Below are 13,882 nucleotides of genomic sequence, written 5' to 3'. Positions count from 1 at the left end.
TGTTTAAAATGGTTCCATACCTCCGACTTTCCTCCAAACTTGCTCAAAGTTAATTTTCCTGTTTTTATTTCTTTCTTTACATCTTCAAGCTCCACGTTGCACTTAAGCTACACAATACAGCACAGCAGGCCCGGTGTGATGCGTGCGAGTGGAGGAGACGCTGCGCATGATTATGGCATAGCTTTCTCCTCACCCAATTAGGCTAATAAAGTAATGATTAAAAAAACACAAATGCTTGATCAAGGGCCCAGCCCGAGGATAGTGGCGGGAAATATCGGCCCGACCCAAGGGTGGGGTCGGGTCAAGTTCGGGCTCTGGCAGAGAATCTAAACTCTAATACCTAGGGGTGATTCTCCAAATCAGTTTTGATTTGACTTTCGATTTTAAAGTCACGATTCAATCCAATTTTCAATTTAAACGTTTTGGGGGTTTTTTCAGCACATATACTGTTCCCAATTCACCATTCGTTTACGGAGGGGCACCAAAGTTGGTTTTCTTTCAACCAAATTGTCAAAGAAAATAACGTGGACAACAACACTCTTCACAAGTAAAATAAAAAGATCAGTTCAATACTTTCATTGAATTGGGGTGTTTTTTTCTGTTTTATAGCATTTGAAAAAAAAGAAAAAGACAAAAGAACCTTGAACAAAGTGACAAAAAACTTGGAAAAAAGTGACCAAAAAATGGACAAAACATCGGGAAAAGTGACAAAAACGTCGGAAAAAGTAACGTGGAATTTTTTATTTTTTATTTTAAACAACGGGAAGACAACACAAGGGTTAATTGACTGATGTGCCAGCTCTAAATGCTGTATGTGTTTCTGTGTGTTCATAGGCAAGACACTGAAAAGCTTCCCCACTATAATGCCACCAACACACGTCACTTTACACAAAACCAGTGTCACTTCCAGTTTTCAGTAAAAGAGAATAGCTCTTCATAGTAAGGGGTTTCATTTATTTCATTTTGGTTTTCTTCTTCCCATTTCACTTTTAAAACTATGAACACATATACACTTCCTGCTAATAGGACCTATTCTCCCTTTAATCAGTTGACGTTTCAAAGGTCTGCACCACAGTAATAGTTCAGTCTCTGTTAGCAAATATACAACAAATTTCCAAAGACGTGTCAAACTGTCACTCGCCTTTGTGTCGACTAAAGGGCTAGCAAATGAATACCATGTGGCGTTGTGCTATTTCAGCCTGACGTGACTCCATTCCAGTTGTTGTTTTGTTATTTTGTTTTACTGGAGTCCAATTCCATGTCGGGTTTTAGCTGTGGCCTGCCACAGAGAGTGCAAGTTCAGAAAGCTGGAAGCATGCACTCTGCAAGTATTTGAATTATGCCATTGACGTCAGCACAGTCATAAAGTAGACGGCTGCCCTTCCCCTGAAGTATTCCTTTGCCAGCAGGCCTGTTCAGCTCAGAGCAGATGGATTCAAGCGCTCTCTGCTTCACAGACCGGCTCTTTTGTTTGATTAGTTGGGAAGCATTTGGACCCCCTTCCCTCCCTTGCCAAAAAACACCACCATTTCCGCACCCTCTTTGTTGAACAGGACAGAAAGTCGCCTTTTCGAGATGAATTCAGCAACAAAATACCCACACTTCAATCCTTCTGGTTATTATCAACAAAAACACAAAACAGGCAAACAATGGTTTGGTAATCAGTACTCTGTGGTACCGTGTCTGGTTTTTGGCAGAGGCAGGATCCAGATATCTTTGTTTTTTATGAAACCGATGTTAGGCCACATGCCTATTTAGATGTTACGTGGGGGGATCTTGTATTTAATCTTGATTCAATCAGAAAGTTTCATTTTGCCAATATGGACAAACACAATCAATCTTGTTTTGCCTGCTCTCTGGTGCCAATAGTCTTTATTGGCTCAATTAGATTTTATTATGTTGTCGGGGATACACACACACACACACACACACACGCACATGTACACAGATACACTGATACACCAAGCTTACCCATCATGAGAAGTCATGCTATGTCGAGGTCATTTCAGGTTTGTCTCAGCTGGTCTTCATATGTTACTGGAGACACTGATCCTGCGTTGCACGCAAACCCCTTCGTCATAGAACCCCTCTGGTGCCTTTCCTCGCTCCCTCTGGTGCCTTTCCTCGCTCCGCTCATCAAGCCTGCTCCGTCCTGACCTGGACTGGGCTGGCTTGGCTCTGTTTCAAGGCCTGCACACTAAGATAAGTCAAGATAATGTTAATAAGACAGTCATGTTTTTCTTGACAACAGTTCAACAACAGCTGGAAAAATGTTGTATGGGACAAAAATCATTTTTTACTTGGCCTCGATAAAATGTTATTCATATATATATATTCATATATCTCAAAGCCAAGAAACAAAAGAGCACGACACGTAAACCGAGCCTGTGTAGCTACATATCAGCATTTTGAGGTTGTTTACTTCCTCATTATTGGAATCAAAACCTGTAAAAGTGATCTGAGCCGTGGTTTCAAAACCAGAGAACCCACTGCGCCTTCCATATTTTCAGGATGCAAAATAACTGAACTGATCACACCTGCAGAAAAGGTTTTGCAGCCTAAATACCTGATTTGACTCATGTATAACAACAACATGGACCATTCAAATGTAACAAAGGCCAATTTTATACTCCATCCGTAATATCAGGAATGGATGGCAAAAAAAAGCAAAAATCTCTGTATGACTAAATACCACTATGTACGTTAGAATTATTATGTTTTTTTAATTTTTTTTTTTATAATTTAGGTTATTGACCCTTGACCCTTCAGGTCTTTCTGTTCAGGGAGCTTTGGCTAAATGTCTAAAATGTATATGCAGCAAAGTCAGAAAAGCAATCAAAGTCAGAGAAATCACTAAATTTTTTATTAAAATTGAGTTTGACTCTGTTCGTGATCAAACTTTTTCCTCTGACTAAGAAGCTGAGTCGGGTCCAGCAGCAGCAGCAGCAGCTGCATGATGGCCTGTTCTGATTAGGCAAAAGTTTTCCTGATGATTTTAGAAATCTGTCCTCACCCCTGACATCAGATCCACCCCCGCACCAACACTAAACCTCTGTAATCGAAACTCTAGACGCTACTACGGAACCCAAAGAAAAAAAGCATCAACAACAGCGACAGAAGTTTGGCTAACTGGGTTTGTGGCTCCTCTGATCCATGCTAATCAACCCGAGGGGCAAATGCCAGTCAGCATGACAATGAGACCCATTCAGGCCAGTCAGTACTGTTGCTCCCAATGTGGGAGTTCAACTCAGGTAACACAGACAAAGCCTGCTCTGTTGCTGTGTGTTTGTGTGTATAGAAGCTGAAGAGAGCGAAACACTGTGGTGAGAAGGAGCAAAGGGAAGAAAAAAAGATGTGAGAGTTTATGTGACTGTGAGTCAAAACAGATGGAGAGAGTGAGGGTGAGTGCAGCTCAAGGACAGGACGGTGTTAAACTCACCGGTCCACAGAGCTGCTGATAGGACAGACAAACCGCCCCATTGACGTCTGTCAACATTTTATCAGAGAGAGTGAGAGAGATTTAGAAACAAAACAATTAATATTTTTACACCAGAACATGACGACCGTTCAGATAGCAGTGAATACTGTATCTGAGGCAGACGCTTGGTGCCTCGGTGATCCTTCAGACTTTGAGATGTCTGAGCTCAGATCAGTCCGCACACTATGCTCCTCACATTCACATCCCACATGCATAAATCACTCTGTATCTCTCTTTATGTGAATAAAGTGTACATGTGTAAATCATGAGTATGTGTGCAAGTGCTCACGGTCTGTGCAATGCACGACTTAGTGGAGAAAAAGGGATATGGTTCTCTAGCTATTTCAAACTAAATAAGCAGATTAGACACTATAGGCCTCTGTGAAGCTCAGTTGGGACTGAAGCCCCATTTGGACTGGATCAATGTTGGGTACTGAAATATTAATATTTCTCCTCACTAACTGAATGCATCTTTGCGGATGACGAATTACAGTAAGTTGTTCGTCAAATGCATATGGTCAAATGGTTTTCCATGAAATATTACACAGGAGTCAAATTCATTCTCGGTCTCAGTAACAAGAAATGCAGTAAATTACTTTGCAAATTAATTTTAAAAAAAATGCCTATAATAAATTGTTTCTGCTTTTTCAAATTGTTAGCATTTTCTGCTTTCCTGTGTTTTATATCATTTCAAACTGAAGGTATTTGGTTGTTTTGGACTGTTGGTCCTGCAAAGCTGAACATGTTAAGTCCTCACCTTTGGCTTTAGGAAACTGTGACAGACATTTGTAGCACTGTAAAATCAGCTAAACTTGTGTCTTATTAATAATAATGTGGGCTTATATCCTCATGAACCTTTGTACTAAATAAAATAAAAAATAAAAACAATTTGATTAACACAGCAGATACTTTTTGTGGTATTCCAAGGATTCTGCAAGGGATCAAATGTGACTGATGCATGCTACTCAGATTTATGGCTCTCCCACTGAGTTCTATAGAAAATCAGATAGGAAGGTGTACATATATATATGTTATGGAAAGGTCAGGGAACACTGTGTCCACTGAGAGTGGGGGGGGAGAAAGAGCCAGCAAGAACCATACGAAGCATACACATGGCTTTTACATGTGACCCTGTTAAAGCACTATTTTGTAACAGGTTTTGTCGGAACAGTCACATTTATTGCAGTTTAAATACAAGCAGAAGAGCCACAAATCAGACTAGAAGTCACATGACTGTGCCCCCTGTTGCTACACCGGAAACAACAAGTTTAACAACACCAAGACCACAAGCTCACCTGCACAGCACCGCACAGCCGAGCAAAAGCAAAGCTACTTTTCTCATGATGATTTCAACTCATCTCTGTTTTCAGGTTTCATTTTTTATTTTTTTTTATTTAACCTTAATTCAAAGGAATATTTTAACATTTTGTGAAATCCGTTTATTCACTTTCTTGTTGAGTTAGATGAAGATCGACACCACAAGTTCTTTTAAAATATTAAATTGTTGTTTTTACATTTAATTTTGTGTATGGATTACACAATACAATTCGTAGGTGCTGCTAGGCATGTTTTGTTTTGTTTTTTTGTTTTTTTATAACCTTAAACTGGGCCAGGCTAGCTGTTTTCCATTTCCAGTCATAATGCTAAGCTGAGCTAATCATCTCCCGGTTCTAGGTCCATACTTCGGCAAGAAAGCAAAAAAATACATATTTTCCAAAATGTATTTTAAATGCAGATAACCTTTTTTTTGAGGATGGTGACCTCCAAGGGAGACCAGATCAAGGCGACATCATAAGAAGTTAGACACAACAATACAAACGTGGTCAAATAGACAAAATAATAGTAAAACACACAGCAATACTGAAAAGGTTGATATGAGCCAAGAACAGTTGAATACAAAATGAAGTTATATTTACTGTAGAATATACAGTGAAATCTTAAGTTTGGCTAATTATCAGCTTCCTCAATTTATTTTCCTTCTTCAGACTCCAAGTGGCTGCAGCAGAAAACATGAAAGCTGTCTCTTTGTATTAGGGACGGACAGCAAACAAACAAACTTGTAACTATAACAACTTGATCAGTTCTGCTTTAGCCTAATCACCACATTACAACACATCAGAATTCTTAATCTGTGAGTCAGCGTCCAAAATGTGTCACAGTGCTGCTTCTGGATGGTCACCACATGAAAAAGGCACCAGTTTGTTTTACCGACACTGCATTCCGGAGAGATGCCCTTACCAGTTATGGCTCGATTGAAGCTGTAAATTCATAAGTGGTGAAGCATATACAAATCCTCCATTGCAACAGAACGTCAAGTCATTATGTCTCTCCCTTCTGTTTATACATGTTATTCACAACCAGAGGGCAACCAAATCTGATACCATCTATTGAGACATTTTGGTATTCCTCCTCGCTGTAAATCAGATAAATAACCTTTAATGAAACACAAAGTCATGATGTCATTTTGTTACTTCTCAGAAAGCCGGTTTACAGAAATGTTTCAATCAACTATTGTTCCAGGTCCACATACCATGCTCCTAAAACCACAAACTTCACCACCACCCATCTTCCCTCTTTTCACAATACTTGTCAGGGATTGATTTTGCAATGCTGTGCATGTGAAGTCATAATTTGCCTCGTAAAGAAGTGGAGGAGCAGCGCTGCCTCACCATACCGTCTCTGATCTTTCAGAGGAAGTGTTGTGTAACCCCTCGAAAGATTTCAGATCAACCTGTTCTCTGCTTCTTGTAAAGCAATAGATGTCACAAAAGAATGGCTCCTCCCCCCCGTCTCTCTCATTCAGGAACCTGGCACTGCTGCCGATTGGCCTACGTCAAAGTTTGTTTTCTCTTTTAAGTGTTTGTGGTCTGTTTACACTGGTTTACAGGAAATGTGGCACCTAGCCCTTCACACCATCTTTACATCTAATCATGAATCATCTCAATATATTAAAAGCAGAAATTAGTATGAAATGATAAAAGAGGCCCCTGGCCTCTTATCCTGTGTGTTTTTACTAACTGTGTTGGTGCCTGTAGGATATCAACACTGATGATTTCACCTCCACAATGCCATACAGCTTATGGCTGCTGATAATGTGCTGCAGCCCTCCTGCTCTGCTGCAGCAAGCATCACATCACAGGCAGGAAACTGACTCTATCCCCACGAGAGGATGACAGATGCAGCTGTCTCACACACAACACAAACACACACTGCTTTAAGTCTTCTGGTCTGACGTCCTCTGGGCACACTTGTCCTTAAATAATCTTATTGCCATGCGCTGTATACGAGATGTGTGTGAGCACCTGCTGCACAAAAAAAATCATCTCCCATAAAGTCCTGCGTCAATGAATCGACAGACATTTAGAAACACCATTAAAATCAGTATATTTAAGTATAGCAGGGAAAATGTATTGAATAAAACAGAAACATATTGCCTCAAATTAAACAAATTGTGCAGGATTTTAAAATATTTTGCAGTTAATCACATCATACCAAATATATCATTACTATTGGGATTAAAAACTAAAATGCATCACTCCAAAACTTGCTATCTTGAGAGAGACAAAGAAAACACAATGAATCGTGGATAGATAGACACAATAACAGGAACACATACAATACTGCTACAGCTCTTTTCAATTCATGTTGAGGTCATATTTTGTGTTCTTGTTTAGGATTTCATTACATATGTACTGTATATGATCGACCCTGTTTTTTTCGTCCACCCCTATCTCCTCTAACTCCTGTACATATACAACGAGAACATCCACACATTTTTGTATGTTATTGCTGAAGGTTTTCTGTAACAAGTTTGCGTAAGTGTCGACAGTATGTTTGTTGTGCTACTTTGTCCGTTTTATCTTTTGTTAATGGTGGTATTGCTAACTTTGTGTAGGAAATACTGCATATTATCATGCCAGTGAGGCCTAAACTGAATATTGAATCTAGAGAAAGAGCTGGCCTCATATCCTCATACCCCTGCGTCCGTCAACTGGAAAGTACAATTTTGAATGTTTGTGTCCAAGTACAGTCATGAGACATTTCGGTTTATGTATATGTATTAGTAAACTGTCTGAGCGGATTGGACATGCGTATCTGTGTGTTTTCCTGTCTGCCCCTGTGGAACAGACACTGTAGTTCTCAGCGCTGATCAGAAAGGTCCTTGTGTCAGGGTGGAGGCAGTGGAAATCCCCTATTCCATTGTGGTGCTAGTGTGTATGTGTGTTGGCTTGTGACTGCTGTTTCCCTTGGTCCATCTGAGGCCATGAGAGTCCACAGAGCAGACGGCTGTAACTAAAGTAATTGATGGTATGCAGCTATCAGGCATGCTTCTTCTGTTGAAATAAATGTGAATATAAAAGCATGTTTTTGTTGGTAATAATCGGGGAGTTTACAACTGTAATTTCTACAGTAAATACTCTTTTTCTTTTATAAGCACAACTATGGTTTTGTCTTTACAGCGAGTGTTGCAAGCCACAAAGAAACAGTGTGAGAAAAAAAATGCACCTATATAGATTAGTTAAAAACTCAAACAGTCAAACACAAAAACATGGCAGAAATCCCTCTTGGTTAGCAACACACTCAAAGTTTGAACATTCTGACTAATCCTTGTAGAGTCCATTACCTTTTACAGACATGTCTATAGTTTCAGTAATCTTGTCTATAGTACAACTTATCTATATCATGCCTCACCCTTTAACCCTGCTGATGTTCACCAGATTATATGATTAAACTGTCATGGGATTGTACCATCATTCAATTACCATAAAGGTTAACAATCGGGCTAGTTAATGTCTTGCAATGATTTTGGTTAACTCGTCTGTCGTTTAGCTGCAGAATAAAAGCAGGGACTGGGTTGTGTTTACTTCATGGTCATTTATTTCCCATTGTCCTCTAAAGTGTAGTTTTTAAAGCATTGACATAAGATTCGATCATAACAGCATTGAGAAATAACTGAGAGTCAATGGCCAACAAAATCTTTGTTGTTGTTTTTATTAACTAGTGGTAAACGGCACTGGAGGAAAGACTGACTGGAATGGGCTCTGCTTGCCAGCAGGGCAGGGATCAGAGTAAGACGGTTATACAAGCGCCAAAGTTAAGTGGATTTGGAACCTACCTAAAGAATGGATTCAGTATGTGAGGACCCACAAGAAGTTGGCTTTAGGTTCAGACTCACTAAACCAGATTGTTTTTGTGGGTTTTGAAATCCATGTCATGAACGTGGTTAAGAGCTTAAACAATAAATCTAGCAATTCGGTTTTACCACTGATGCAGCCTCACTACCACACACATGAACACACGTCAGTATGTTGATCACATCAGCACACCCTTTCCCTAAACTGTAACCCAATCTAGTTTTGTAAAACGTATTACAACTTAAAAACATTTTTTTTCGTCAGTTTGATATGGCAAATTGTTCTAAATACTACAGTGATCATCAGGCTTAGTGATGGTTGCTATGATGAAGAGCCAGCCAGATGTGAAAATCAGAGCAGAGTAGCCAATTTTAAATGTTAAAGGAATTGTGTGTCTCATTTAGGTCTATCAAAACGTTTTGAACGCTTTCCCTTCCTCATAAAACACACATTTAAAAAGCAGTTTTTTTTTTCAAGAGTTTGAATTGTTAACCAGCTCGCGGTCTTCTTCTTTCCTTCCTTTGCTGGCGCATTGCTGCATTTGTTGGCGCAAAACCAACACCTGTAGATATGTGGACTGTGTATTACATTACCAGTATGCATATGCAGGTAAAAAACTGCTCCATTAGTGCTAGAGGACAAAAACTCCAGAGTAACTTTAACTGTTGCAAAAAGGGATCAAAACACTGTGCCGCTGATTGCTGAATTCATCTATCATTGACCCAGAATCTAAAAGTGAACTGATTTAGCTGGATGTATTATCCGTTACATTCTTTAGTTCCCGCTCTTTGTAAGCAGTGCGGAATTATAAGCTTAGTGATCGGATGTTTCTTAATGACATGTTTCTCTGGAGTTGTAGTCGACTTCTCTCCTTAAGTGTTTATGTACACATAGCTTTTTAATCAAAAAAGACAATAGTTGTTTCATGAGTCCATAAATGAAACTAAGACCACTTATATGCTACTTTCTGTCTGAGCAGAGTGTAAAAGTTCAAATGAGAAAACTGTTGGAGGGAAAAGGAGCTTTCTAAACAAACCACCTCAAAAGTGTTGAGAATACGGAGAAGAAACATCTCAAATGAGTGTAAGCCGATTTTGACATCAGTTGTTTCTGGAGTTAAACTAAACACACACACACACACACACACTCTCTCTCTCTTTCTCTCACTCCCCACATCAGAGTGGGGGAAGGCTGTGGGCAGAGTGCCAGGTGCCTCTCGTGTTTGGGAGAGCAAACAGGCTCATGTCTTTGATGGCGAGCAGATCAGAGCAGGGGACACATTCTACGTGGTCGCGCTAAGGTCGCCGCAGTGCACACCCTGCTGCCATGTTGTGCTCCGCAGCTAGGAGACCCAGAGTATACACTATGCAGGGGCAGCAGACAAGTGTTTGTGTGTGTGTCCATCTCATCGCACACTGCTTCCCAACAAGGACTCACTCCAACCTTGACGTACAGTTGTAGTTTTCTGAAGAAAAAAAAACAGTTAAACCACTGGAACAGGGTTGGAATATTGACTCTAAATTCATGGAATAATATTTCTGCAGTGGCTACAGCACATTCTTGTTTTTCTCTCTATCCGGTCAAAAGCACTCTGTAGTATGAATAATATTTTAAAATAATTTAAGGAAAAGTCCCTCACTGCATTGATAATCATGCTTACCGTAACATAAAGGGTTTAGACTCGTGGAAAAGATAGATATCCAGTATTAGTTTACATTTTTTTATTTTACCTCCTGTGTTTTACTTTTGTTGCACTACCATCACTTTATGCTGCATTTATTTTGCAAGACAAGTGAAAAACTAATTGTTATAGATTATTTTAATTACTATTTAATATAGAGCTAAAATTATTAATCAATCTGCAAATATTAAAATAATCGATTAAGTCTTTTTTCGAAGACTTAATTAAAAATGGCAAACAGTGTGAAGATTTGCTGCTTTGCTTTGTCTTGTGTGATAGTAAACAGAATGTTTTTGGGGTTTTGGACTAAACACGACATTTCCAGACGTCACCTTTTTTTTACTATTTTCTGACATTTACTTGAAAAAATAATTGGCAGATTCATCAATAATGAAAATAATCAGTAGTTTTAGCCCTAATTCAATAACTATAAAAATTATAATACAGGTATATCAGTTACCAAATGTTTTACAAAGAAAAGACAGTAGAAAGCAGAAATTATGATCAAACAATGGCATACACATCCTGGCAGTTGCCTAATGTTACGGAAATATTGTTCATTTCTGGTAAAATTGATACCGAACTCAGTTCCTGTAATTTTGTCTCCGGGCTACATTTGTATGTGTACTGTGGTTGGGCCTTCGACCTACTGTGTATAAACTGCAAAGCAGTAAACACACATGTCTTTACAGCAGCTGATAACATGTATGCACCAGATTATAATGACAAATGTTCTCGAATATATGTGGACTCATTAAAACATCATGTGGGGCCCCTCCAGAGACTCATTACCGTGTTTGTGTCTCAAACTTCTGGTCAAACAAGACAGTATCACTATCTGTGGAGTGCAGTTATCTGCCTATAGCCAACAAGCAGATGCCATTACTCTGATTAAATGATGTTACTTAATCAGTTGCTTGTATTTGTATGCGCATGAGTGTCAGCGAAAGTTAGTTAAAACCATAAACTGTATATTAATGGACAACTCATCCGGTTCGGCGAAGTGCTGCAAATGCAGGAGTGCCTTAAACCTGCATTCTATCTGAATTCCAGCAGGGGGCGACACGTGCGGTTGCAAAAGGAGGTCGGTTTCTGTAGAAGTCGATGAGGAAGTGACCCAGAGGAAACTTCTCACTTGATTTATTACCTCTGTAAACATTTTCATAATGAGTTTATAGTCTCAATCACTAGTTTTAAGTCTTCTGCAACACAGAATGATTTTTTGAATTATGGTCTCGTTGATTTTAAAATCGGCGCTAAAGCAGGGGGTGTTTAAGGGCGTGGCTATGATGTGATTGCCAGTGAAAGTGTGTAACGTAACGTAGAGTGTAAGCAGCTCCTCCCTCACTCCTCCCTCTCGTCTAAAATCGTCACATCCGCAACCAGGATGGCTGCGCCCGTAACGGCAAACTCGACGACTCTTCTCCACAAACCAATGGGTGACGTCACACATGCGCTGTCCATTAATATACCGTCTATGGTTAAAGGGGTGATAGAATGATTATGCAGGGGGGGCGGGAGCCTGTGGCCGGCGGGCTCCGCCGGCATTTGGTAGTCCAGTAACCCAGAAACGGTGACTTTGCCCTGGGTATGGAGCGCTGCGGGCTGCTGCTGTCTCGTCAGACTGTGTGGAGCTCCTGAAGTCCGACACCGTCTTACCAAATTTGCAATTAGCCATCAATTTTCGTAAAACTGCCCATATTTGAGCTTTACATAGTTGATTTCTCGCATAAAAAAGTCTCAGAAATTTAGGAATGAAATAGCAGACGACCAATGTATCAAATTTCTGAGATCTGCGCGACCTATTCAGAAGACTAAGCTGATCTCAGGTCAGTGGTGTATGTAAATTCTGGGGTGTGACAAAGGAAGAGACTAGAGCCAAATAAGGTACAGCCACCGAGTTGACGTCAACTGTGAGCTTTGTTGAGATTCACCCGTTTTCAGCAGCAGTTTCAAATTGTGAGATTTGCATAGGAAAGGGACTTTGAGGTACTTTTTATGTACTATTTTACCCAACTGAAAGGTCGACTCGGTTTTGCATTCTATCACCCCGTTAAAACAAAAGTTTGGTTTGGCATGACCAAAGTGTATACGTGTGTGTATTCATGTGTAGATTTACAGGTGTCTGTTTGCTTCCTGTGAGGTTGGGTAAAGTGCATCTGTGTGTGGTGAGGGTAAGGGGGGGGGGAGGGAGTATTTGGTTTCCTGCTCTTAGGGGGGTTGACGTTCATGTAAATGAGCAGAGGACCTCAGATTGTGTGTGTGTGTGTGTGTGTGTGTGTGTGGGGGGAGTGTCACACACAAATGCACAGAGAGAACAGTTGATTGTGTGACAGAGCGAAGTCCTAGCCTTCCTCCGCTCTACTCTGCTGACAGCTCCCTACAGCTACACCTCCTCATGATGAAGGTGCGCTGCAGCCGGGTGCCACCTCTAGCCATTCCTCCTCCTCAGCAACAGCAGCAGCAGCAGCAGCAGGCGCCCCGAGCAGGACCTGTGGGTGGATGTTGCCTGGGAGTGGCTGGGCAGTGCTCAGGCTCCATGCGCACCGTCTGTTCTGACTGTGTGTCTCTGTGTGACTGCTTGTTGACAGATGAGGCGTACCAGAAGCTGGCCATGGAGACGATGGAGGAGTTGGACTGGTGTCTGGACCAGCTGGAGACCATCCAGACCTACCGCTCCGTCAGTGACATGGCCTCTAACAAGGTAGGAGAGGCTGCATCATATTTTCTTTTTCTTTCTTTTTTTCACTCTTCTTAGTCATTAGTGAAGAAAATGTTAAAGGGCACAAGGCTAATGTTGCCTTCATTTTCATTTCATTTTATCCCTCAAATCAGAGAAACTTTTTTTGAAAACATTCCATTGATTGCAAATGTTTACACAGAAAAATGCTCTTTGCAGGAGCTCTCAAATCTGAGCAGCAAGGGATTCTGCAAGGAGCACTAATCCTTAGCATAATAAAAACATGAATGGCAGTGTACAGAATCCAGAGATACCGTAGCTGTAAACATACATGAACTTAGCATGACCTTTGCAAAGTCACCATATTAAAAGTCTAAACATGTACAGTAAGAAGATGTTGGTTTGGTAGAGGCTGCAACAGTACACAGTGTTGGCATGAGCGCTGTCAGGTTGTATAGCCTGTACACTTGTATGATTATGACTGGATGTTACTTATCTTATCTTATTTCTGCCTAAACCAGCATCAAGCTCCATTCATTTCTGCTTTATTTTTTTTTAATCTGTGACAAAATGAAGTGTGTTTTTATGTCTTGGCCCGCTGTTGCCCTCTTTTCATCTTTCCTTGTCAGACAACTTTTCACTGTCCACTGGTTATTCTGTTGCTTCTGCGTCCTTGATTGTGAGTAATGTGCACTGAGGTTCAGTTCCTGGTTCTTTTTTTAAGTGACCCCTTAACCATATTACTCACTGACAGAGCATAATACACAGCAATATTTGGCCTTAAAGGTTAATTCCTATCGCTGGATTGACTCTCTGTACATGTATCTTAACAATTAGAATTACTACTACTTACATGTTTAAATTTAGTTACTAATTCAGCCTATTTAAAATGACTTCCTACCTTTTTT

The 13,882-nt window shown here is 40.3% G+C and overlaps 1 protein-coding gene across 3 annotated transcripts in view; it reads left to right on the top strand.

Moving 5' to 3' along the window:
• Positions 1-13,882, top strand: part of pde4ba (phosphodiesterase 4B, cAMP-specific a) — a 146,497-nt gene that overhangs the window by 113,106 nt on the left and 19,509 nt on the right. For all 3 annotated transcript variants that reach the window (XM_078258561.1, XM_078258562.1, XM_078258563.1), the window contains one exon: positions 12,886-12,998. In XM_078258561.1, the coding sequence (XP_078114687.1) occupies positions 12,886-12,998 (113 nt within the window). The remainder of the gene's footprint in view (positions 1-12,885; positions 12,999-13,882) is intronic.

The sequence above is a fragment of the Sander vitreus genome, chromosome 9, assembly GCF_031162955.1.
Source record: "Sander vitreus isolate 19-12246 chromosome 9, sanVit1, whole genome shotgun sequence".
In the NCBI taxonomy this organism is placed as follows: Eukaryota; Metazoa; Chordata; class Actinopteri; order Perciformes; family Percidae; genus Sander; species Sander vitreus.
Note: the sequence above shows the minus strand (reverse complement) of the source record. Positions and strands in the feature narration are given on the sequence as shown.